Here is a 25660-nt window from a genome sequence, read left to right as displayed (position 1 = left end):
AACAGAAGTTTTTACCCACAGGCTGTCAAACATGCCCTACCTCCACCCTGATTGGAGGATAACTGCACTGCCAACACTCATGGACATTACACCTTATTTATAAATCGTATTTCTATTTATACTTCAATGCAACCAACATCCCTACCTCTTTAAACTGTATTTATTATAACCTTATTTAGTATAGTTGCAACAGCCCCCCCTCCCCCCACTCAATGTGCAATATCATTCCCCCCAGACACTCAATGTGCAATATCACTGATCACACTGCACCTCTCAAAGCACCTGCTCCTCAGACAGGATGTATGTGTATGTATATATATATGTAAGTGTTTATGTGGAAATATGTGTGTGTATGTATGTACACAGACATACGTGTATATATACATATACGTATGTATGTATGTGTATGTTTGTATGGGTGTATCCGTATATTTGCAGGTGTATGTATAACTTGTACATATCTTTCTTCAGTAAATGTAAATTTGTCTGTTATTGTGTAATTACTTAAGCTATTGTGTACTTCACATACATGGAGAAATGCCAAATAGCCTTTCATTGTTCTTGTAACAGTGACAATAAAAGCTATTCTATTCTGTTCTATTCTATTCACTACCTAGCTAACTCCGCTGTCCTCTCTCCTCAGTGTGACTGCTCAACTGCCACGGTCCAGTCTGCATCTCTGGCCCAATTCCCCCTTTTAAATCCATGTCTACCTAGCCTGTAAACTAGGCCTTGCAACGTCATGTTCTGTGTTTTGTTGCCTTTGTCCCTGTCAAACTTTGAAGTTTTGAGTTTAAAAAATAAACAATGTAAAACATTTCGCTGTCACTGCTCTGGGTTCCTGCACTTGAGTCAGTTCAATTTAATTTTATTTATATATCGCAAACTCACAGCAGCAATCACCTTAAGGTGCTTTATATTTTAAGGTAGACCCTACAATCATACATAGAGAGAAAAACCCAACGATCATATGACCCCCTATGAGCAAGCACTTTGGCAACAGTGGGAAGGAAAAACTCCCTTTTAACAGGAAGAAACCTCCAGCAGAACAAGGCTCAGGGAGGGGCGGGGCCATCTGCTGTGATTGGTTGGGGTGAGAGAAGGAAAACAGGATAAAGACATGCTGTGGAAGAGAGACAGAGATTAACCCTTTAAGACCTACCATAGAACCAAGTCCGCCAGAGCTTATAGTATATTTTTACATGCTGTGGAGCCATTTTTGGAGCATTTCAAGTTGCTATACATCAATACAACCATTATAGCCCAAATTTTAATAATATGTCTGCATTAAGTGCATAGTAACTACATAAATTGCAAAAAAGTGCAATAAACTACAAAAAAAATTAAAATCGTTTTTGTTTTTTTAACATATATTTGTAGTTAGAGAAATTTAAGAGGCTTATCCCTCAAAACTGTAAATACAAAAAAGTTGCACAAAATAGTTTCCCACCAAAGGAAATTTATTTTGAGTGTCTTCATAGTTTTATTTTTGAGATACACCAATTTTCATATACTACAGGAAAAATGAAAAAATATATTATAGTGCAAATTTGCAAAATAACAGCATATGCATCAAAATAAACTATTTCCAGCAGTGCAGTTTGAGTTCTAAGCATCCCAGAAATGACACAGAAAGTCATGAAGTCAAACATAACTTTTAAAAACACAAGTATAAGCTCATGAGGCCACGATGGTAAAAAACTACATTTCCGCAAAATGACGTCACTTCCGGTTTCGGGCAGGTCATGCGGTCATGTGATAGTTTGCGCTGATGGACGTAGGAAGTGTTACAAACAGCTGATCGGATCGGCAAAGCGTGTTTCTGGAATATTATGTTTTTGTTGCTACAACCTCTTTTTATGCAGTTTTTGCAAAGCTATACGTGGAAGGAAACTGTGACCTGGGACAAGCTGATGGCATAAGATGTAAGTACAACTCCTCCGGTTTCATATGCAAAAAAAATTATTGCGCTAGCTCACGTGGTTGCAGTGCTACCGGGATTTAAAAATAGTTACGCAAAATGGAGCGTGTCCGCTCTGACCGGTTCTAAAGGGTTAATGATAAGTGTGATTCAGTGCAGAGAGGTCTATTAACACAAAGTGAGTAAAGAAGAAATACTCAATGCATCATGGGAATCCCCTAGCAGTCTACACCTATTGTAGCACAACTAAGGGAGGATTCAGGGACACCTGGTCCAGCCCTAACTATATGCTTTACCAAAAAGGAAAGTTTGAAGCCTAATCTTAAAAGTAGAGATAGTGTCTGTCTCCTGAATCCAAGCTGGAAGCTGGTTCCACAGAAGAGGGGCCTGAAAACTGAAGGCTCTGCCTCCCATTCTACTTTTAAATACTCTAGGAACAACAAGTAGGCCTGCAGTGTGAGAGCGAAGTGCTCTAATAGGGTGATATGGTACTACAAGGTCATTAAGATAAGATGGGGCCTGATTATTTAAGACCTTGTATGTGAGGAGCAGGATTTTGAATTTAATTCTGGTCCAATTTTTGGTACTGAGCTTTTGGTCCTGGAACATCAGATGCTTTTTTGTTGTTAACATAAAAGTTACTTTTATACAATACAATTTTATTTATATGGCACATTTAAAACCAAAGGCATACCCAAGTGTTTCACAATAATCCAACAAGACATTGTTATAAAACATTAACAAAGTACAAAAAGCAAACACTACTACTGTCACGGCGAGTGGAGTGAGCCGTGTGATGATAAAGGAGGATCCAATCGCAGGCACTTGTAAAGGTGTGAAGGTGGTTTATTGAATACACAGCACAGGGAAAAAATGGCAAACGAAGACAAACTAAACTATACTGGAAACAACTAAACTACAGAGCACGAACCTGAACGAGAATGAGAACGAGCAGAGGAGAATGACGATGGACAGCAGGGAGAACACACGGGTGAGACATGGTGGACACACAGACACACTTGGAGCAGGAACTCATCCCCGACCCGGAGTGGACACTCCACCCTTTTCCGGCTGAGAACCATGGCCTCAGATTTGAAGGTGCTGATCCTCATTCCCGCTGCTTCACACTCGGCTGCGAAACGCTCCAGTGCGAGCTGGAGGCCCTCACCCGATGAAGCCAACAGAACCACATCATCCGCAAAAATCAGAGATGAGATTCTGAGGCCACCAAAGCGAAAGCCCTCCACCACTTGGCTGCACCTAGAAATCCTGTCCATAAAAATTATGAACAGAACCGGAGACAAAGGGCAGCCCTGGCGGAGCCCATCACCCACCGGGAATGAGTCCGACTTATTGCCGGCAATGCGAGCCAAGCTCTTGCAACGGTTGTATAGGGATCGAATGGCCCGTAGCAATGGGCCAGACACCCCATACTCCCGCAACACCTCCCACAGGACACCCCGAGGGACACGGTCGAATGCCTTCTCCAGGTCCACAAAACACATGTAGACTGGTTGGGCAAACTCCCATGCACCCTCAAGTATCCTCGAGAGGATAAAGAGCTGGTCCAGTGTTCCGCGACCAGGACGAAAACCGCATTGTTCCTCCTGTATCCGAGGTTCGACTAGCGGACGAACTCTCCTCTCCAGCACCCTGGCATAGACTTTCCCAGGGAGGCTGAGGAGTGTGATCCCCCTGTAGTTGGAACACACCCTCCGGTCCCCCTTCTTAAAGATGGGGACCACCACCCCGGTCTGCCAGTCCACGGGTACTGCCCCTGATCTCCATGCAACATTGCAGAGGCGTGTCAACCAGGACAGCCCTACAATGTCCAGAGCCTTCAGGAACTCGGGGCGGACCTCATCAACACCAGGGGCTCTGCCACCAAGGAGTTGTTTAACTGCCTCAGTGACCTCGCCCCCGGAAATTGGCGGGTCATTCCCCTCATCCCCAGACTCTGCTTCCTCCTCGGAAGACGTGTCAGTGGGATTAAGGAGGTCCTCGAAGTATTCCTTCCACCGCCTGACAATTTTCTCAGTCGACGTCAGCAGCGCTCTGCCAGCACTATACACAGTGCAGGTAGAGCACTGCTTTCCCCTCCTGAGACGCCTGACGGTTTGCCAGAATCTCTTCGAGGCAGTCCGAAAGTCTTTTTCCATGGCCTCTCCGAACTCCTCCCACACCCGAGTTTTTGCTTCAGCCACTGCCCGAGCCGCATTCCGCTTGGCCTGTCGATACCTGTCGGCTGCCTCCAGAGTCCCACAGGCTAACCAAGCCCGATAGGACTCCTTCTTCAGCCTGGTGGCTCCCTTCACCTCTGGTGTCCACCATTTGGTTCGGGGATTACCACCACGACAGGCACCAACCACCTTACGGCCGCAGCTCAATGCAGCAGCTTCGGCAATGGAGACGCTGAACATGGTCCATTCGGACTCAATGTCCCCAGTCTCACTCGGAATGCTGTTGAAGCTCTGCCGGAGGTGTGCGTTGAAGATCTCGCGGACTGGGGCCTCTGCTAGACGTTCCCAGCACACCCTCACTACGCGTTTAGGTGCACCAGGTCTGTCCAGCATCCTCCCCCGCCACCTGATCCAACTCACCACCAGGTGGTGATCAGTTGACAGCTCAGCCCCTCTCTTTACCCGAGTGTCCAGAACATATGGTCGCAGGTCTGGTAATACGATTACAAAATCGATCATTGACCTACGGCCTAGAGCGTCCTGGTGCCACGTGCACTTATGGACACTCTTATGTTCGAACAGGGTGTTCGTTATGGCCAAACTGTGATTAGCACAGACGTCCAATAACAAAGCACCGCTCAGGTTCAGATCAGGGAGGCCGTTCCTCCCAATCATGCCCCTCCAGGCCTCGCTGTCGTTACCCACGTGAGCATTGAAGTCTCCCAGCAGGACAACAGAGTCTCCAGGTGGAGCACCTTCCAGCACCCCCCCCCCAGGGAGTCTAAGAAGGCTGTGTACTTCGAACTGCCACTCGGCGCATAAGCGCAGATGACAGTCAGGACCCGTTCCCCGACCCTAAGGCGCAGGGAACAAACCCTCTCATTCACCGGGAAAAACCCCAACGTACCGGCAGCAAGCCGAGGGGTTATTAGAATACCCACCCCGCCGCCTCTCACCAGGGGCAACTCCAGACTGAGACAGAGTCCAGCCCCTCTCCAGGAGACTAGTTCCAGAGCCCAAGCCATGCATAGAGGTGAGCCCGACTATATCTAGCCGGTACCCCTCAACCTCACTCACTAAGTCAGGCTCCTTCCCCACCAGAGAGGTGACATTCCATGTCCCTATTGCCAGTCTTGGCAGCCGGGGGTCAGTCCGCCAGGGCCTCCGCTCCTGGCCGCCACCCAACACACAATGCACCCGACCCCTATGGCGCCTCCTGCGGGTGGTGGGCCTGCGGGAGGATGGGCCCATGTCTCCTCTTCGGGCTGTGCCCGGCCGGGCCCCATGGACTAAGGCCCGGCCACCAGACGCTCGCCCTCGGGCACCCTCCCCGGGCCTGGCTCCAGGGCGGGGCCCCGGTAACCCTATCCTGGGCAGGGTAAACTGTTCCCTCGATGTTCTTTTCACAAGGATCTTCTGAATCGCTCTTTGTCTGGTCCCTCACCCAGGACCAATTTGCCATGGGAGACCCTACCAGGGGGCAAAAGCCCCCAAACAACATAGCCCCTGGGATCCCTGGGACACACAAACCCCTCCACCACGATAAGGTAGCGATTCAAGGAGAAGGTTTTATATTTATCAAAAATAGAGCCCAGAGGTAGCATGTACAAAGAAAACAACAAAGGGCCCAGCACAGAACCCTGGGGCAAACCACAACAAAGAGGGGCCACGGTGGATGAGTAACATCCCATTGTGATAGAAAAAGATCCGAGAGATAGGATTTAAACCCGTTAAGGGCAGAACCCTTACTGCCTACAGCATGACACACAACAAAACACAATTTTCTCTAGTACTTTAGATAAGAACGGGAGTTTGGAGATTGGTCTATAGTTTGCAGGATCATTCTGGTCAAGGCTGCTTTTTTTTTTTAGAACAGGCTGCACTGTTGCGTGTTGTAGTTGTAAACATACTGAAAGAAAACTGCCACCAGTGGGCAAGAGGGAGGAGCAATGTGAGCAAAGAAAATAAATCAGGTACAGAACAAAGAGCTTCAGGCAGAAAGCTGGAACCTCCTTTTTCTAATGATGAAAACCTTTGAAGAAACTGAACTCTGCTTTCCACAACTCCACAACTCCTCCTGCAGGAAGACCATGCGTCCTTATACATTTTCTATCCTTATTTATATTACCCTGTCCTCCATTTCTTTGCTCACCGTGACTCTTAATCTGCTGGTCATCATCTCCATCTCACATTTCAAGTAATAATTTCGTTAGACATATGCAGACAGTAAGATTTTATGGCTAAAAGATGAAAATGATATGATATCCTATCTGAGTGAGTCTGAGCTAAATGCTTTTTCCTTTTATCTGTATAAAATTGCACTTGTTGCTACAAATAATAATAATAATAACTGTGTCGCTGTCTTTTGTCTTCAGGAAGCTGCACACCCCCACCAATCTCCTCCTCCTATCTTTGGCTGTCTCTGATTGCCTGGTGGGTCTCCTGATTTTATTTCAAATTATGATTATAGATGGTTGCTGGTTTCTTGGTGAATTCATGTGTAGTATGTATTTTCTCTTGGACTACATTATTACCTCTGCGTCAATAGGAACCATGGTTCTCATATCAATTGACCGTTATGTGGCTATTTGTTACCCTCTCCATTACTCTACCAAAGTCACCCCAAAAAGAACAAAAGCATGTGTTTATATGTGTTGGATATGTTCTTCAGTCTTCCACTGTCTTGTGCTAAAAGACAACCTGGTGCAACCTGGCAGGTATAATTCCTGCTATGGGGAGTGTGTGGTTGTTGTTGGCCATGCTTTTGGAGTTGCAGATCTATTGTTGTCCATTATTGGTCCTGTCATTGTGATTGTAGTTCTTTATCTAAACGTATTTGTTGTGGCTATGACTCAAGCTCGTGCCATGCGGTCACATATTGCAGCTCTGACACACAAGGGGTCAGTAAGTACAAATGTTAAGAAATCTGAAATGAAAGCAGTAAGGACCATCAGTGTTCTTATCATTGTGTTTCTAATATGTCTCTGCCCATACTTTGGTGTCACACTCTCAGGTCAAGATGCCATGCTCAGTGCTTCATCTGTTGCATTTGTAATGTGTTTGTTCTATTTAAACTCCTGTCTAAACCCTCTAATTTATGCTTTATTTTACCCCTGGTTCAGAAAATCTGTTAAACAAATTGTTACACTTAAAATATTGAAGTCTGGCTCCTGTGACACCAATATCATGTAAACAGAATGAAAGACTGAGAATGAAAGCCCCATTGTTTTTTTGTTGTTGTTTTTTTTATGTTTTCTATTACAAAAAAGTTACTAACAGAGAAGTAACACCCATAAGTAAAGAACAGAAACCCGTGTGGTTTAGAGATGGGGAAGAAAAGACTGTAATAACTCTACTGACGGACTTCATTTCTGAAATATTTTGACTGATACAAATATTATTCATGTCAGTGGCAACCAACATTAGTATATGTATTAGACTGCTAGTAGCATTATAGGAACTATATTTTAGTTTCAGAGTTTCTCCTTTATCTTCAGTATGTTACTCAATTTCATACAAAGGAGACATGTCAATGGAAACAGCACTCTTGTCATGCATGTACACAAATAGACAGCGTGTACACATTGCTCCTCCCCATCCTTGTCTGTTGTGTTCTTTCATGTGTCTCAGCAGAGAGCAGGGATGTAAGCTGCAGTTTCTGAGAAATAGCAGCATTCAGTATGAATATAGCTTTATAGCTGGAAATGAAGACAAAAAAGTAATGTGCCTACATTAAAAATACTCTAATGTGATAAGATAATCAGTTTATACAAAAGTCTGCAGCAAAAGAAGTAAAGAGGAGGAGGAGGAAAATTATAATTACCAGTTAATAATATAAACCTGATGTTCCTAAACACCCAGATGACTCCCTGCCTTAATGAAGACAGACATACAATCTTTCTTTTAACTTTTAACATATGAACACAAAACCAGCAAGATGAAGCAAAGATGAAAACCAGCCTAGAGAAGCTGCAAAGCGATCACCACAATGGTTCTACTCTAAAAAACACAAGCTTGAAGAAGCCTCAAGCTTGACTGCACATCACTGTCTTTGTTACCTGTTCAGGGTCTGGCTGCTGGGCAGGGGTCTGCATTGACTCACTGCACTGACTGATTTTTGGCTAGATTTGCATTAGTATACTGTCTCTGTAGATGGTTCAAAGTTCAAGGTTCTTTATTTGTCACATGCATAGTTATACAAGTATAACACATTTTGAAATGTAACCTGACACGCTCCTCGACATGTGCAAAAAAGAACGCTGGTTCAAAATGACCCAGGACCATAACAGAGAGATGTCACTACGAAGGCAGATAAAACAATTGTCTCGTACGATGTTACAACTCTCTTCAGTTTTTTTTATCACAAAAAAAGCAAATGATAAAAAAAAAAACATTGAGTAAAAAAAGTAATACAATATCAACAAACAAAATGGTTATATTTATTAAAGAAGGAGCTCAAAAAATGATAATAAAAAAAACCCCAACACAGCAAGCACTGCATAAATCAAATCTAAATATGACAAAATTTGTTAAAATATGGGTATTATGGTATTTTCAGATTTTGGTATGAGAAGTGGTGTGTTCAGGTCTGCTCCTCTTTGGATTGGAACATATTAATAATAAAATAAGGTTTTCTCACCCATTCACTTAGTAGCTGACTCCATGGCCCTAGGTACAAAGGCACGTGTTATACACATGTTAAGGACAACATCCTTACCTTCCAGCAGACAAGAGTAGTAGAACAGTGTTGTTAACCCTTTAGGACCTACCATAGAACCAAGTCCGCCAGAGCTTATATTACATTTTTACATGCTGTGGAGCCATTTTTGGGAGCATTTCAAGTTGATATACATCAACAACCATTATAGCCCAAATTTTAATAATATGTCTGCATTAGGTGCATAGTAATTACATAAATTGCAAAAAAAAATGCAATAAACTACAAAAATATTTTAAAATAGTTTTTGTTTTTTTAACATATATTTCTAGTTAGAGAAATTTAAGAGGCTTATCCCTCAAAACTGTAACTACAAAAAAGTTGCACAAAATAATTTGCAAAAAAGCAGCATATGCATCAAAATAAACTATTTCCAGCAGTGCAATATGAGTCCTAAGCATCCCAGAAACGACACAGAAAGTCATAAAGTCAAACATAACTTTTAAAAACACCAGTATAGGCTCATAAGGCCCCGATGGTAAAAAACTACATTTCTGCAAAATGGCGTTACTTCCGGTTTAAGGCAGGACATGGCGGACATGCGATAGTTCATGCTGATGGACGTAGGAAGTGTTACAAACAGCTGATCGGATCGGCAAAGCGTGTTTCTAGAATATTATGTTTTTGTTGCTACAAGTGCTTTTTATTCAGTTTTTGCAAAGCTATATGTGGAAGGAAACTGTGACCTAGGACAAGCTGATGGCATAAGATGTAAGTACAACTCCTCCGGTTTCATGTGCAAAAAAAATTATTGTGCTAGCTTATGTGGTTGCAGTGCTACTGGGATTTAAAAATAGTTACGCAAAACAGAGCGTGCCCACTCCAACCGGCTTTAAAGGGTTAAATTGCTGCTTCGAAATAAAGTCAGCCTTCTGGAGTTTAATTACCTGGATTACCGAGCATCAAAAAAATATGATGGAATGACGGAAATATACTAAATATTAAGGGAAAATGTTTTTGTATACCTGAACCAGTCATTTTGAACCAGCGTTCTTAGTTTTTTTTTTTAATTTTTTTTATTTTGTTCATTATTTATCCCATGGTCCCTAGGTAGTTCAGTTTAGTTTTTTAGATTTCCCATCGTGTCTTTACACCCTGTGTCCCCCTCCGTGTATCTGTGAGTTCCCATGCCTCCTTTTTCCTCCTTGTGTTTTATTTCATATTTTCCCCAGCCCGTTATGTCTGTGCTCTCCACGTGTTCTCTCTTTTCCTCTGGTCTGTGTATCTTTGCCAGTGGCGGTCCTAGCCTGTTTGGCGCCCTGAGCGAACTCTTTCTCTCTGGCGTCACAGAAGCACGTTCAGTGAGAGACTGAGATTACCAAAAAGCGCTACTGAACATCGCAGGAAATCATTCCTGCCCGTGGTCATCTCCCTGTACAACTCCTCGATCTAATACATTGTAAAAACTGCAATACCCTTTTTGCACACACTGTTTTCTACTCAGTAATATTCTTGTCAATTTTCTTGACATTTATTTAAAATCCTTTCTGTTCATCCTTGATATTTATAATTGAGTGATCTGTATATATTAGTGCTATTTCTTAAATGTGTAAAATCTGTAACATAATGTATTGTTTGGAGTTTAGTCTGTTACTGTTACTATTTTTACCATTTCTTCTTGGAGCAACTGTGACCCACATAATTTCCTTAGGGATTAATAAAGTATTCTGATTCTGATTCTACACCTTAGACCTACACCTTAGTTCACAGATATGCTTTGTCTAGGGTTTATTTCTGGGATTTCACACAACCCAGAATTCAAATCATGAATACATAATGGTTTTGGATTTACAACATTAGAAATTAAATGTGCTTGTGGTAGGACTTGACTTAAGCGGTCAAAGAAGTGCAGGAGACTGATGCTGTCCAGTGTAGCAAGTGATTTATTCACCATTTTGTGACCCAAATAATATTTACAAAGAAACAAATAAGAAACTCAACTCTATAATTAACTCAGTTCAAATAAACATAACTGAACTTAAATCAACAGAAATTATGGTCAAACTGCACACAGCTACACTGACCTGAACCTTTCTCTCGAAACACCTGAGTTCTTCTGCTTAAATAGTCCACTTAATCAAACAATTTCTCCTCTGGACTATTCCATTCAGTAGGTAGGTAAGATGAACATGATTATAGTCAAACCTCTACTACTCCTCTTTACTGGCAACAAACTCTGTGGTGTAATCAATACATATCACAACAATAAATCTATTTCTTTATAAATCCTCTAAAATCAACTTTATTAAATTATAAGAGTTCTTCCCCTTCTGCACTTGGTCTCTTCCTGTGACCTCAGATGAACCCAGAAGGTATAAAGCAGTAAGTAAAACTACATTTCCTTCTTTTGTTTCTGCAAGACAGGTAGGTAAGGTAAGTTCTAAACAATACAAATTAACAGTTGAAATAAAGAACATGTTAACTTAAACTTGTAGGAATTGATTTGAACCAAGATGTTATATTATATAATCTGTAAAAGTGCAAAACATAAACAAACCCGGGATAGTAGATGTTTGCCTATTGCAGATTACATGTGAAATATGGTTAAATCAAAACAAGAATGTTAACTAAGAATATAGACAAATGGTCTTCTCACCCACTTTGTCACACTCCCCCCCCACTTAAGACCGTTACTCCTCTGAGTCACGGGACAGGAAATCAGCAATGACATTCTTATGTCCGGTCTATACTGGACCTGGAAACGAAAAGGCTGGAGAGATAAATTGTCACGGTTCTGGGTCCGTTGGACCCAGTATTTTGAGTTTATTATGTTTTGGTGTAGTTTTGCATCAGGGATTGTTTTCTTGTTCTCTTGTGTTAATGATGATGATGATTATGATGTTTATTATTAGAGTTTCATGTTTGTGTTTAGGATTTGTTCTTCGGTTGGGTCTGCTTAGTATATGTCTAGTTCCATGTGTCATTTTCTGTCTGTCTCTCAAATGTCAAGTCTGTGTCTTAGTGTGATGGTTTCTTGTTCCTGTTTTATTGTGAAGGTCTGCGTCTTATGTTAGTGTGGGCAGCTTGGTTCCCCCCCATCTCGTTAACCCTGATCTCTCCCAGCTGTGTCTCCCTCATGTTCCCCATTCGCTGATTACCACCCTGTGTATATTAGCCCTGTGTTTTCCTGTGCTCAGTGTCGCGTCGTACCCTCAGACCCTGCCTGTGTGTTCCTGCTTGGTTTCATGGTTTGGTTTGGGTTTTTGTTTCATGCCAGCAATAAAAGCTGTGGTTTTAGTTACATTTCGTCTCGGAGTCCTGCATTTGGATCCACATTTCCACCTGCCCGCACACAGAGCCCTGACATAAATACCATCTTGTTATCCTGGCATTAGTGTCTTTCATATTATGAATCCATTGCAAAGCACGATGATCAGTCTCAAGAACAAACTCTTTCCCAACGAGATAATATCGTAAGGTGTCTACAGCCCATTTAATCGCCAATGCCTCCTTTTCAATGGTCGAATACCTAATTTCCCTTGGAAAAAGTTTTCGACTGATGTACTGGACAGGCAACTGCTGCCCTTCCTCTCCTTGCAGTAAAACAGCTCCCAGACCCACCTCAGAGGCATCTGTTTGTATTGTGAAGGGAAGGTTAAAATCTGGACACTGCAAAACAGGTTTCTGACACAAACAGTCTTTCAAATCATTAAATGCATTCTCAGCATCTTTCGTCCACCTGATGTTTGTAGGACTAGATTTTCTTGTCATGTCAGTCAATAAAGCTGCTCTTGATGAAAAATTTGGAATTAGTCAACGGTACCAACCTACTAATCCCAAAAATGATCTCAACCTTTTCTTTGTGTTTGGCAAGAGTGCTGCAGCAACTGCATCCACTTTCCCAACCTGAGGGCGAATGCCTCCACCCCCTATTACATAACCCAGGTACTGCACCTCGGGCTTGGCGATGTGACATTTCTTGGCATTTATGACAAGTCCAGCATTTGTGATACGTCGAAACACATCAGCAAGAAGTTTCAGATGATCTTCCCATGTACCACTAGAAACAACAATGTCATCACTGTAGGCCGCTGCATATTGTTCTGCACCCTTCAACACTCGATCCACCAACCTTTGGAATGTAGCTGGTGCTCCATGCAAACCAAAGGGCATCACTGTGAATCTAAACAGTCCACTTGGCACTCTGAATGTTGTTAAGTCCTTAGATGAGTCTGTCAAGGGAACCTGCCAATAACCTTTACAGAGGTCAAGGGTAGTCAGAAATTTAGCATTTCCCAAACGATCAATTAGTTCATCAACCCTCGGCATTGGATAAGGATCAAAAGCAGACACAGAATTTAACTTAGAAAAGTTTACACAAAATCTAAGCTTAGGATCATCTTTCTTTGGTACAAGCACAACAGGGCTACACCACTCACTGTGCGATGGCTCAATGATTCCTGCAGCCAGCATCTCCTCCAGCTCACTTTTCAACTCAGGCAATAGCTTAGCTGGGATACGGCAAGTGGTATCTCTAATTGGCCGTTGGTCTGGAGAATGCAAAGTGATTTTGTGTTCAATGAAGTGTGTACGACCTGGCTTCAGACTGAAGAGTTCTTTGGTCATAAGTGATTGCACCTCCTGACGTCTTTCCAAAGGCAAATGGTTTAAGTCTGGAAACACAGTTTTGACAGCTGAAGAAGGGAAGTACTGCTCCTGAGGCTCTTCCTCATCCACAACTGTACATGCCCACATGGATGTTGAGTCCTGTGGCTGGTCAGTCCACTCTTTCAAAAGATTGACGTGGAACACTTGATGATTCTTTCGACGGTCTGGTAAATGAAGCTCATATGTGACTGGGCCTGTCTTCTTTGTGACTTCATATGGCCCCTGCCACTTTGCAAGAAGACTGCTCTCAGAAGTTGGCAACAGTAGAAGAACTTTCTGTCCCTCACGGAAGACTCTTCTTCTTGACACTTTGTCATATCTTTGTTTTTGCCGCTGTTGCGCATGGGCCAGATTGTTATTAGCAAGTTCTTGGAAATGTTCTAGCTTGTCTCTCATTTTGAGGACATGTGAGAGTTCACTAAACCTCTGCTCTGACATCGAACCCTCCCAAGCTTCTTTCAGAACATCCATTGGACCTCTGACAGGATGCCCATAAAGTAGCTGGAATGGTGAAAACCCAGTAGAACTTTGTGAAACCTCTCGGTAGGCAAATAACAAAAATGGGAGCCATTGGTCCCAATCTGACCCTGTTTCATTTACAAATTTCCTGAGCATTGATTTTAAGGTCTTGTTAAATCGCTCCACAAGGCCATCCGTCTGTGGGTGATAGGGACTGGTCTTGACACCCTGGATCCCTAACAAACTGTATACTTCTTTGAGCATCTTAGAAGTGAAATTGGTCCCCTGATCTGTGATGATTTCTTTTGGGATACCTACTCTGGAAAACAACTGAATCAGGCAGTTAACAATCTGACGAGCCTTTATTTTCTTCAGGGGGAAGGCTTCAGGATATTTTGTGGCATAGTCACAAACTACAAGTATGTACTTGTGACCTGCTTTACTCTGTTCTAGTGGGCCAACAATGTCCATGGCAATGCGTGAAAAGGGTGTATCAATGATGGGCATACTCATAAGCAGAGCTCTATCTGCTTTCCTGCCTGGAGCTGTTAACTGGCACTGTGGGCAAGCTTTACAGTATTGTACCATATCCCTGAACTGTTGGGGCCAGTAAAATCTGGGAATCATTCTAGAAAATGTTTTAGATTGTCCCAAATGTCCTGCCCAGGGAATCGAATGACTCATTTTCAAAATGGTAGGTCTCAAACTCTGGGGGATCACCAACTGGTCACCAATCTTGCTACGGCGATGCAACAAATCTCCCTTAACCACAAACACTTCCTGCCTTCCCTCAACTGTAGTTGACTCTGGAACACATTTAGAGAACAATGGTTTAAGTGTTAGATCCTCTTTCTGAAGCCTAGCAACCTGACTAGCACTGGGGAGAGACTCAGTCTTTAAAGGATCTAAAATGTGTTCAGCTACTCTTGTTCCCTTCACCTTTTCATGTCTTCTCTGTCTCTTGCTCTTTTTTGGTTTAGAACAAGTGCTAGACTCGTCCAATTGTGCTTCCTCATTTGCGAAAGGCAAGTCATCCCAACCCAAAGCATTAACCTGTTGCTCTTTAGCTTTTGACCTTGTGACCGCTAACAAACTTTCAACGGTTTCAGTCTGACAGGAATGCTTGGCTATTAGCTCTGTGAGTATTGGGAGATCACGGCCCAACACCACTTGATAAGGCAGAGTTTGCAGCACTCCCACTGAAAGAGTGTAACACTGGACTTCTACTTCAATTGCAGTAGAATACAGCACACATCCACTGTTGCTCCTGAAAAGATCACATCCCTAGGAAGACTGTCTTGTCTAACCAGAGAGCGATTACTTCCTGAATCTAACAGAGCTACACAGGGTTTGTCTTCAACAAATACCCCAATTGATGGTTCACGTTGCTGACATTCAATTTCATTTTTGTGATTCTCACTGACTTCAGTTTGTCTAGCAGAACACATGTAATTTTTACTAACAGACATCTTTGTACACTGAGCTTTAAGATGATCTATCTGACCACACAAATGACATGCTTTATTGGTTTTATTTTTTGTCTCAGATCTGGCAGGATCTGAGTTATACCAGTTCTGTCTTGTATGCTTAACTTTCAAGTCAGTGCCACCACCTAACTTGTTGAATGGCATGTTGGAATTTGACTTAGCTTGTGTGAAATCTTTTGAAGGTCGACGAGCTGCTAAGAAAGCTTCAGCCAGTTCTGCTGCTTCCTTCGAAGTCTTTGGATTATGTTCCTTAACCCACGTCCGAAGATCAGGATTCAGAACCTTGAGAAACTGTTCCATGATGATGGCATCTCCGATTTGATCCTTTGTCTTTGTTTCAGGATTCATCCACTTGATGTACAACTCCTTTAGGCGGACCTGCAGCTCCCTTGGTGTTTCCTGTGCTCCAAAGGTACTAGAACGAAACCTCATTCGATAGGTGTCAACACTTATTTCATACTTCTGCAAGACAGCACACTTTACTTTTGCATAGTCCATAGTGTCATCAATCTCCATGGCTACATAAGCGGAACGTGCTTTACCAGCTAGCAGTGGTGCTAGGTGAAGAGCCCACTCATCTCGCGGCCACTAGCAAGCATGAGCAATTCTTTCAAAGGTGATTAAATAATGTTCAATGTCCTCACCTTCATTGTAAGGTTGCATTTTTGGCCCTTTCCAGCCCGAATGTCTCACCAGTGTTGAAAGCTGTGCCTGACTGCGTTGATGTACCGGCTCCAAGTCAAGCCTATTTGATTCTTGTGTGCTGGCAGATGGTTCTGGAGTAGGTGCTCTCAAAGAAGCCGATGTAGATGCTTGTACTTCAAGTAACTGATGCTCTAGATTGCCATGCTGCACCTGCTGTTGAAGCTGGGCAAACTGATGCCGGATTTGCCTCCATCTATCCTCCTGGCGCTTGTGCTCTTGCTCCAGTTTAGAATCGCGTTCAGCCTGCTGTTGCATCAGAGTTTGCAAAAGTTTGGACAATTCAGCCACATTCTCTTGTCCGGCAATATGGCCACTTATTGCCCCTTGTTGGTCGCTACCATCTTGTAAATCATCTGCTTCACATTCTGGAACAAGCCCTCTCTTTGCTCGGGTAGACATCTTCTCCACTCCTTAATTGGCCTGGAATCCCACTGCTGCTGCCACCAAATGTGGTAGGACTTGACTTAAGCGGTCAAAGAAGTGCAGGAGACTGATGCTGTCCAGTGTAGCAAGTGATTTATTCACCATTTTGTGACCCAAATAATATTTACAAAGAAACAAATGTGAGATTATTCTGTTATCATATGTTATCTTATATCTGTAGCTAAAGTAGTTGAATTATGATAACAGCTGTAGGACATATAATTTCCTTTAGTCTAGATTGTGTGCGGTGTATGTAGCTTAGTTCTCATTATACTTTTGGGTTAAAAGAACATATTCATTTTGTAGTTCATTAGATAAGTGTGCATTACTCTGTATCCTTGATCTGCTGTGAATGTCTCACACTGTGTTCTTGACATGTTTTACGGCTGAATCATGAAAAGAAAGGTTGTATGCAGGAGACTCTGTGTCTAGGACAGGGGAGACAGACCACATTCCATACCCCCACCTTTACAGAGAGCAGAAAAACAGGGAGCCGAGGTCATAACTTAGGCGCCGTGACAGAGAAAGAATGTGAATGTTTAGGCTTTTACGACTAGGTGGGGGCCACTAGAGGCTATAAGAAGCTGAGTAACCCGTCACCATTTTGAGATTTGCTGTGACCCTCTTCATGCATGTCTCCCCATCCGGATGGCTTATGCTCATAAGTGTTGAATTGTATGGAAATAAAGGATTGTTGATTGAGCATTTATACACCGAGTATTGTCCTTCCTTCAGCCCAAAGATTAAAAGAATTGGGAGATTGTAACAACTTGGTGCCTGGTGACCCGGATCTTTGGTGTGCTGAGGAGGTGCAGATTTGGCCTATGGTGAGATCGTGGGGCAAGGCGAACAGAAGACCAGTCTAACAGCATAAAAAGGTAAGCACAGCCTGTTGTATTATACCAAATGTGCATATTGGGCTTTCCAAATTAATCTGTTCGCTGAGTTACACGTATTTTCACATTAAATTTGTCGGTGTCTGGTTTTTGGCGCAAGATACTAACAACATAAGTTGAGGCTGAATTCCAGTGTGTTAGATAAACTGCTTCTACCAAGAAACTAATAATATACTACGTTGAGCTAGTTGCAGCCCACTTTACCTTCCACATTTAACTTTGTCTAAGACTGGCTTCTGTTGCAAGAAATGGGGAAAAACTTCTAAGACGCGGCCAAAGTTTAGCATATGAAATAGAGGTGAAATAGAGTCTGGCTTGTGGTGCGCTTGCATTTTCAAAGGTGAGCTCAGAGGTTTCTGTGTAAATTTCCGCTGATGAAAAGCGCTCTCTGTGGGTCTCACTGTTGGTGAAACGCGCTGTGTGTGTGAGGCGTGCTCTGGGTGCTGTGTGTGTGTGAGGCGCGCTCTGGGTGCTGTTCTGTGTGTAAGGCGCGCTCTGGGTGTGTTTCTGGGTGTGAAGCGTGAACACAGTGACAGTGACGGTTGATGTGTGAATAGGAGGACATTAGTGCGAAGAGAATGCTTTAAGATCTAAAGGTTGACGCCTAGTGTACCTGTGGAAATTAAGTTTGTTCATGGTGTGGCGACCCTCCTGTCCATGGACGCACGGGCTGGTCCAGCGGCGTCTGGGTGCCGAGGTGGTGACTTGGGGATGTGAGAACCCCCGCATAGCTACAGAATAACATTGGAACGGCCGTGTAATCACGGGTTCACATTTATTCTGGAATAGAACAAGAGAATGCTTTTACATCTAAAGGTTGAGTTCTATCCTGTTTTGGCTTTCCTTCATTGGCTTCCTGTTAAATCCAGAATTGAATTCAAAATCCTGCTCCTCACATACAAGGTCTTAAATAATCAGGCCCCATCTTATCTTAATGACCTTGTAGTACCATATCACCCTATTAGAGCACTTCGCTCTCGCTCTGCAGGCCTACTTGTTGTTCCTAGAGTATTTAAAAGTAGAATGGGAGGCAGAGCCTTCAGTTTTCAGGCCCCTCTTCTGTGGAACCAGCTTCCAGTTTGGATTCAGGAGACAGACACTATCTCTACTTTCAAGATTAGGCTTAAAACTTTCCTTTTTGCTAAAGCATATAGTTAGGGCTGGACCAGGGGACCCTGAATCCTCCCTTAGTTATGCTGCAATAGACGTAGGCTGCCGGGGGATTCCCATGATGCATTGAGTCTTTCCTTTCCAGTCACCTTTCTCGCTCACTATGTATTAACAGACCTCTCTGCATTGAATCATATCTGTTATTAACCTCTGTCTCTCTTCCACAGCATGTCTTTTATCCTGTCTTCCTTCTCTCACCCCAACCGGTCGCAGCAGATGGCCGCCCCTCCCTGAGCCTGGTTCTGCCGGAGGTTTCTTCCTGTTAAAAGGGAGTTTTTCCTTCCCACTGTTGCCAAAGTGCTTGCTCATAGGGGGTCATATGATTGTTGGGTTTTTCTCTGTATCTATGAAGCGCCTTGAGGCGACTTATGTTGTGATTTGGCGCTATATAAATAAAATTGAATTGAATTGAATTATCATAGGTGAAATATAAAAAGGTTGAATTCCTCGTTTAAGTGGTTGAAATTGTTGTGTGCCTGTCCACTGACGAGTGTGAAATTAAATAAAGAGGGAATTTGGAGCCACATAGAGATAGACGGGCATAATTGGGTGTATTACTCTGTGGTGTAATCAAAAAAGAAAAAGAAAAAGAGGAGTCAAAGCAGTAAGAGGTGAGTAGTGGTGTGAAATATGTTGGGTTTTAAATCTGACGTAGAGAAAGGAGAAATGGAGGGAGAGTGGAGAATTATTGAGAAGCAGAGAGAGGAGTGTGTTGGGAGACTGGCATGCAGTCTGCACTGAAAAGCGGGGCGTGTTGCCTGCTTATCTGTTTAACAGTGATGAAAATGATATTAAATAAATCTCTTAGTGTGTTAATACAGGTGGCTACGGACCTGGACCAACTGCCCCCACAAGCACAGCGGCCGAAGCAAAAGTATAGTAGTGGTAACCACACCCGGCAAGAATCAGCAGCTGTGGAAAAGACAGCAGCTAGCAGAGAATTAGAGGAGAAATTAAGAGAAGTTCTCACACATAAAATTGGGGCCAACAGACTTGTGGAGGTTGGGAAGGCGTCCGGAGCATCACAACAAAAGGTGAAACAAAAACACACACAAGCAGAGAAATGTGAGAGAAAGGCTCCTTGTAAGGTAATGCCTTGTTTGAAAAAAGTTAAAAATAACCCGCCTACAAATGCACACACACGCAATGAAGAAACAGCTTACACTCATGAACACATGCAGATTTTCCAGCAAGGTTAAAGCAGGGAAACTTAACATACACATGTTGTTTTTAATGATGAAGTTTATCCATTATTAACAAATAAACCGTCTGGGTTGCAGGACAACAATTTAACTTCAAAGAAAAATAAAATAAAGAGACTGGTATGATCAACCAGTGATGAAACAACAAATTTAGTGGTTAAGAGTCAAATTGTGACATGTTTTCTGCTGATTGAACAACACAAGTGATTACTGACAGAAAGAAATTTCTCTTATGTGAGTTTAAACATGATCTTAAGAATTTGAACATGTGCATGTTGCCCTGTCAACTTGGTGGGTTATGAGTTGATTATATTGTGAGAAAGAAAGAAAAAAAAAAAAAAAAAAAAAGGGGGGGAGAGAAGGCTGACACAGGGCCTGCCCCGGTGTTTCTCGCCTCTCTTTGTAACACAGCCAACACAACATCATTTTCCTGTTCGTTTGTTTTTGTTTTGTTTTGTTTTTGTTCTTTCTCTTTATATTTAATTACAGGCTGCTTTGCCAGCCCTGGAAGCCGAGGCTGACCTGGACTCCTGCTTTCCCCTCTACCATCTTCGACGTGACCCTGACCAAATGCTGCAGCAGCTAGACACACCACAACAACCTGAAAATGTCAACAATGCTGCAGGAAAGCGATCTCATGCAGCAGAGACGGCGAGCGTTAAAACCAAGGCCCGTTTCACTACACGGGGGAAAATTCTCAGACAGCTTCAGCTGACAGAGCTGTGACGAGACGCCCGCCAAGCCCGAATGAAAAAGTAAGGCCGAGCAAAGGAATGCTGACCTTAACAACTCTGCATTAACACTGTGCAGGACAATGATGGACCAACACGGATGATCGGGCAGCAAAAAGGGCATGACCGAGACAGGAGGAGCAACTGAGGTCAGAAGGCACCTCAGAGTGGACAAAAGCACAGAAGATGCAGGTTTCACCTGCGGTGAGCATGGACACTGGAGAAAGGACTGCCCCAATTGGGGTCAGAACCAGGATGGACAGAACTTTGAGCAGCAGCAGCAGCAATGGTCGCAAACAAACTGAAAAGGAGGAGGGCAGGACCAGAGGCGGAGCCAGACATTTGAAACACCCGGGGCTTAGCTCTAAAGGGTAGTATGCATGTGGGATTTTTTTTTTTCCCTGGGGGGGTAGAAATGACTGAAAGATTAATAGGCTCTGTTTTGAGTTTTGTTCAAAAAAGAATGACTTCATATAGGGAAAAATATATATCACATGTGCAGGACACCTTAAACTAGTTTTTTAATTAAGCAGCAAGGCAGAACAAAGTCAGGCCTGTATCAAGACACGAGGACTAAACCCCAATTCAACCAGACCCAGAACTGATCCAGAATTAAAACAGGACTACAACAGTTCAAAATCAGGACTACTTGGGACTTAACCAAGACAGAACCAGAATCAGAACTAGATGATAGTAGCACTAAAAATCATCATAGACTTGCGCTACATTTATTTTTAATTTTACCAAAGTACAATATTTAGATTGAGAAAAGTTTATATAATTATTCAGCCTTGTTGTGCAAACAAGCCTGCATAACTTAATAAATATAGAATTTGAAAAATAACAAACCTAAAAAGAAACACTAGGTACGAGATACATGAGGACCTATGATACGGTGATACTTTTGGCAAACGACCATTTGACTAACATGTGTGTCTCACCTGCTCTTGTTCATCTCTGTTCTGTCCTCATTCTCCATCTCCCTCTCTGTTCCTCTCTCTCTCTCTTTGTGCTGACAATCATCAAATATACAGATATTTACAAACTCTTCAGATAAAAACACTTTTTTAATTGTAACATCAAATCAGACTAAATGTTTATTTTTTTTTAGATTGATAAATATAAAAAACATATTTGTTAACTTTAAGAGTAAAGAGAGAAACTATCTGTATTTCTTAATTGCAAATGGCACCAAATTGTATTCAAAATTGAGCCACACTTATGGAGCTCCACAGTTCTTTTCCTGGTGTTTTGGTTGACATCTCTTGATTTTCCCATGTCACAGAAACAGGCTCTGTGTTTTGCCTTATATGCATCCACAGCTGTGCCACCAGTTTACTCACATGGACTCTACGAACCTATCAGAAGCTTCTTCAGCTCAGAATGGAATCGTCTGGAGTTTCTTATTAATTAACAAACTTAGTGTATATGTGCTCCTACATTTGATGAAAGTGATAAAAATAGAAGCTCTGTCTCTCTTTATTCTGACATTTAACTAATTCAAAATATATTTCAATATTTATCTAAAACAAAAGTTTACTCTAAATTGATGTTGTACAGTAAAAATGTTTTATGTTTTATCCCTAAAGTGTAAATATCTGGTTACAAATGTGAATATCCTGCTGTGTACTGAAATCCCTCTTGTTTTGCATAGAAATATACTGAACAACATACAAAGCATAATATATAAAATAACATTTACCTGAGTTTTTTCTTTGAAAGAAGCCTCTAATGTCCATTCTTATATTTCAGTACATAACTGAAACCGATTTAGTCGGGGAGGGTAAGAACTGAAAATATGAAATAAACACACGTAAGCTAAGACTCTCTAAAAAAAAAAAAATAGCATTTGTTCGGCTTTTCATTTCGCCATTTGTTGATTCACTTGAAGAGCAAGTAACGTAATATTGGTGAAGTGATCAGTTTGATATCAATCTTTCGTGATGCACCGTCATATTTACATTATTTGTACGGTACGAATGATTTTCTTTGGTACCTGGTCAAACTTAAACTCTCCTTAGTATGGCTGGCTCCGTCTCTCCAACAGCGCACTCACGGGCAGCAGCTGCCCCACCCCCTCGCTCAGTCGCTTAGTGCCTGAGCTTGGATCATACCAATATCAGGGGGGTATTCACGCACAGTCGTAAATTCCCACAGTGTGCACTATGTGCTTCGAATATTGTGTGTACTTTTTGTTTTATACAGTTGTCAGCCAGGCATCTAACTATGAAAAAATTACACTCCAAAATACCCCGGGCTTCTGACAAAACAACCCGGGCTTAAGCCCAGTAAGCCACCCCCACGCTCCGCCCCTGGGCAGGACCCCAGGGCACGCTTCAGGCCATGGTTTACCCAAGACACCAGAACAGGGAAGTGATGAACACACACACACACACACGTCTACACACACACAGATTCAGAATGAAGTGAAATACACACATGAACACATGTGCACTCGTTGATTGAGTGAGAAATGACACACACACACACACACACACACACACACACACACACACACACACACACACACACACACACACACACACACACCTAAATTGAAATGCTGAGTCACTGAGAAGTGATGCACACACATACACATGCACACGCTTGTGCAATGAAGAGTGATGCACGCACACACACACACACGCTGATGCAATGAAGAATGCTTTGCTAACAAATGCTTATGCTGATATGCAAAATGCTGCACACAAACATCCAAATATACAGAATTTGTTATAAGATGTAGATTTAAGGAATAAGGTCTAAAACAGTTTGGTTATGAAAACAATGTCTGTGCGTGGTGTCTGTTTATGGCTCAAGGCCTTGATTGAATTGTTTATTGTGTTTCACACAGCCCTGGTGAGGAACAGTGGCACAGAGTGAAAATGATGAATTAATAGAGTAAGTTTTAGGTCGGAGTACCGCACTTTCTGTGATTGAGATTTAATTCAAGGAGGAACAAAAGGTGTTACGGCACCTGAGGTTCTCATTCCCACACAATATTGTTCCAGGAGAAGCAAAAATTTCCTGTGAATTTCTGGTTGATTTCTGGGTTTTGCTTAGCGCTAGCTTGATTTTATCAGTGAGCTTTGGGTTGTGTTCTTTCTCTAAGAGAGAGAAATGGTTTTTATGCTTGGACATGTCTGCAACGGGCCCTAGTATGTGTTATTTTAGTAGTATTTTGTTGGTTACGTCTGTTTTCGTTTTGTTACAGTGCACTGAGATAAAAACATCTTAGAGGTGTGATCCACTGGTGGTGATATGTTGATATTTTGTGAGTTCATGATTTAACAATCAGCTCTTTAAACCAGGCCTGAAAGATTGAAATTTAAAGCGCTATGAAATATTCTTACGGAAAACAGTTGCAAAGTGTGTTTCTCCATGATTATAATGGGCGTGGGAGAAATTCACTTATATGGGACACTGATCACATGAGATAGTCCTGAGTCTAAAAGGATTGCAGCGAGTCAATCCAGAACAAAAGAACAAAGAATTGTTTCCTTTTAAAATGATGACGTCATCTTGCTGGTGATGGAGGCTCGAATAGGTCGCGCGTGAGACTCCATTATCAGCAACTTCTGGTATGAATGTGTGTGGATGAATGCATGTGACTGGACTGTGATTGACTGACTTGAGACTGAGACAAAGACTGCACCAACTTTAGGATTAGTAAATGCCGACAAACAATTCACACAGCCGGCAAGAGAAGGGTGGATGCTTCGCTTTGTTTTGTTTTTGCAGGAGGATAAGAGAGACTGGAGGAGGAGACTGTAGCTTCACATGAGTGTGAACTGCAGACTTAACACTTTGGTTGCTAATTCTGAGTTACTGATGTTAAGAAAACTGTGCTATATTAGCTGTGTTTTGATTAAGGTATCGTGTTATATTATTGGGAATGCCAAATGCTACAGTGGAGAAAACTTTTGATATCACTCATGACTGGAATATGTTACTATTAACCATAGCAGGCCACTGTAAAAAGTCAATTAAAGTTTATAGAGGAAAATTGCCAAAACTTTAACAATATTTATGAACGGTGTTGGTCAAGTTACTTGAAAAAAGTAATCAGATTACAGTGGCGCGTTACAAGTAATGCGTTGCTGCCCGTCTCTGTTTATGAATAACAGGGGAATGGTAGACTTTCCACATTCAGAATAGAGATATGCAATAACAAACATTGGTCCACGTGATTTAGGTTCTCGCTTGAAATAGTAAATTATTAAAAGTAGAATATAACCGACAGGGACATGTGATAGGATGTGGTACTGCAAAAGAACAAGAGCAAAGTAAAGAAAGAAAAACCTATTGTGTTTAGTTTTGATAAATTCAAATTAAAATGTACCATTACACTCAGAGGATCAATATGAAATAAAACATATGCAAATTTTGTATGAAGTACATGACTGATAACTGTTCTGTCCTGAGCTTTTGTTTTTACAGCACCCACTTGACCACACCAACAGTTTCTCGCCACCAACAGAGGGTATTTGCAAAGAATAGGGAGGAATATCATCAAAACTGGGAAAGGTAAGCCCCAAAGGGGGTGATAACACCACAACTTTCACTTATGGTCAAATTCTCAAAATTTGACCCCAAACTTGAAGATTCTTCAAACATTTAGAGACAGAGTGGAAAAACATAATGTCGCAAACCACATAAGGATGGAGCATTTGAATCAATAAGATGGTGAAATAACACGCAGTAAAATGTGGATCATGTTGATTATGTTTATTCCAGTGTGCAGAGCAAGGTTATTATTATTAACGAAAACAAATGAAATAACGAAAACTAGAAGTGAAAAAACATTTTCGTTAACTGAAATAGAATAAAAAACAAAAAAAGGAAAACTAACTAAAACTGTAATGAGTGTTCACAAAACTAACTAAAATTAACTGAATTTATAGCAAAATGTGTTTAGTTTCATTGATGTGTGCGTGTCCTACAATAGTCAAGGGTGAAAATAAAGTTTAGTTTCCAGATTTTTTTCTTGCCGTCTCATTATGCCAGCAGGTGGCAGTACGTTAGTCGAGTCGTCTGTGTTGCTGCTCCGTCCACGCGCAGAATCATGTCAGGAAAAGTCGGGAGAAAGCGCCAGAGTCCGATTTGGGATTACTTTGAATATGACTGTGTTTTGGATAAAGCAAGTGTCTTGTAGTGGAAA

General features: G+C 42.1%; 1 protein-coding gene and 2 long non-coding RNA genes across 3 annotated transcripts; 2 read left to right on the top strand and 1 right to left on the bottom strand.

Moving 5' to 3' along the window:
* The first annotated feature begins 1939 nt into the window (after positions 1-1939).
* On the top strand, positions 1940-20844 carry LOC120725702. Its single transcript, XR_005694191.1, has 3 exons — positions 1940-2066; positions 15020-15023; positions 20834-20844. It is a non-coding gene; the product is annotated as an uncharacterized LOC120725702 (long non-coding RNA).
* LOC120725701 (trace amine-associated receptor 13c-like) lies at positions 5677-8174 on the top strand. The gene is made up of 2 exons (XM_040018673.1): positions 5677-6298; positions 6477-8174. Exons 1-2 carry the CDS (start codon positions 6123-6125, stop codon positions 7291-7293), a joined length of 993 nt encoding a protein of 330 aa, XP_039874607.1. The 5' UTR covers positions 5677-6122; the 3' UTR covers positions 7294-8174.
* LOC120725703 lies at positions 10012-25021 on the bottom strand. Its single transcript, XR_005694192.1, has 3 exons — positions 24911-25021; positions 15080-15084; positions 10012-10022 (listed from the first exon to the last, which is right to left on the bottom strand). It is a non-coding gene; the product is annotated as an uncharacterized LOC120725703 (long non-coding RNA).
* Between the last annotated feature and the right edge of the window lie 639 nt (positions 25022-25660).

Source organism: Simochromis diagramma, unplaced genomic scaffold, assembly GCF_900408965.1.
Source record: "Simochromis diagramma unplaced genomic scaffold, fSimDia1.1 OVJJ01000733.1, whole genome shotgun sequence".
Lineage (NCBI taxonomy): Eukaryota > Metazoa > Chordata > Actinopteri > Cichliformes > Cichlidae > Simochromis > Simochromis diagramma.
This window is presented reverse-complemented; position numbering and strand designations above follow the sequence as displayed.

Excerpts from the sequence above, each read along its gene's own strand:
- LOC120725701 (XM_040018673.1), top strand. The coding sequence starts at position 6,123 with ATGATGAAAACCTTTGAAGAAACTGAACTCTGCTTTCCACAACTCCAC. Across the intron at positions 6,299-6,476 it reads ATCTCCATCTCACATTTCAA|GAAGCTGCACACCCCCACCA; the intron begins GTAATAATTTCG and ends TTTTGTCTTCAG.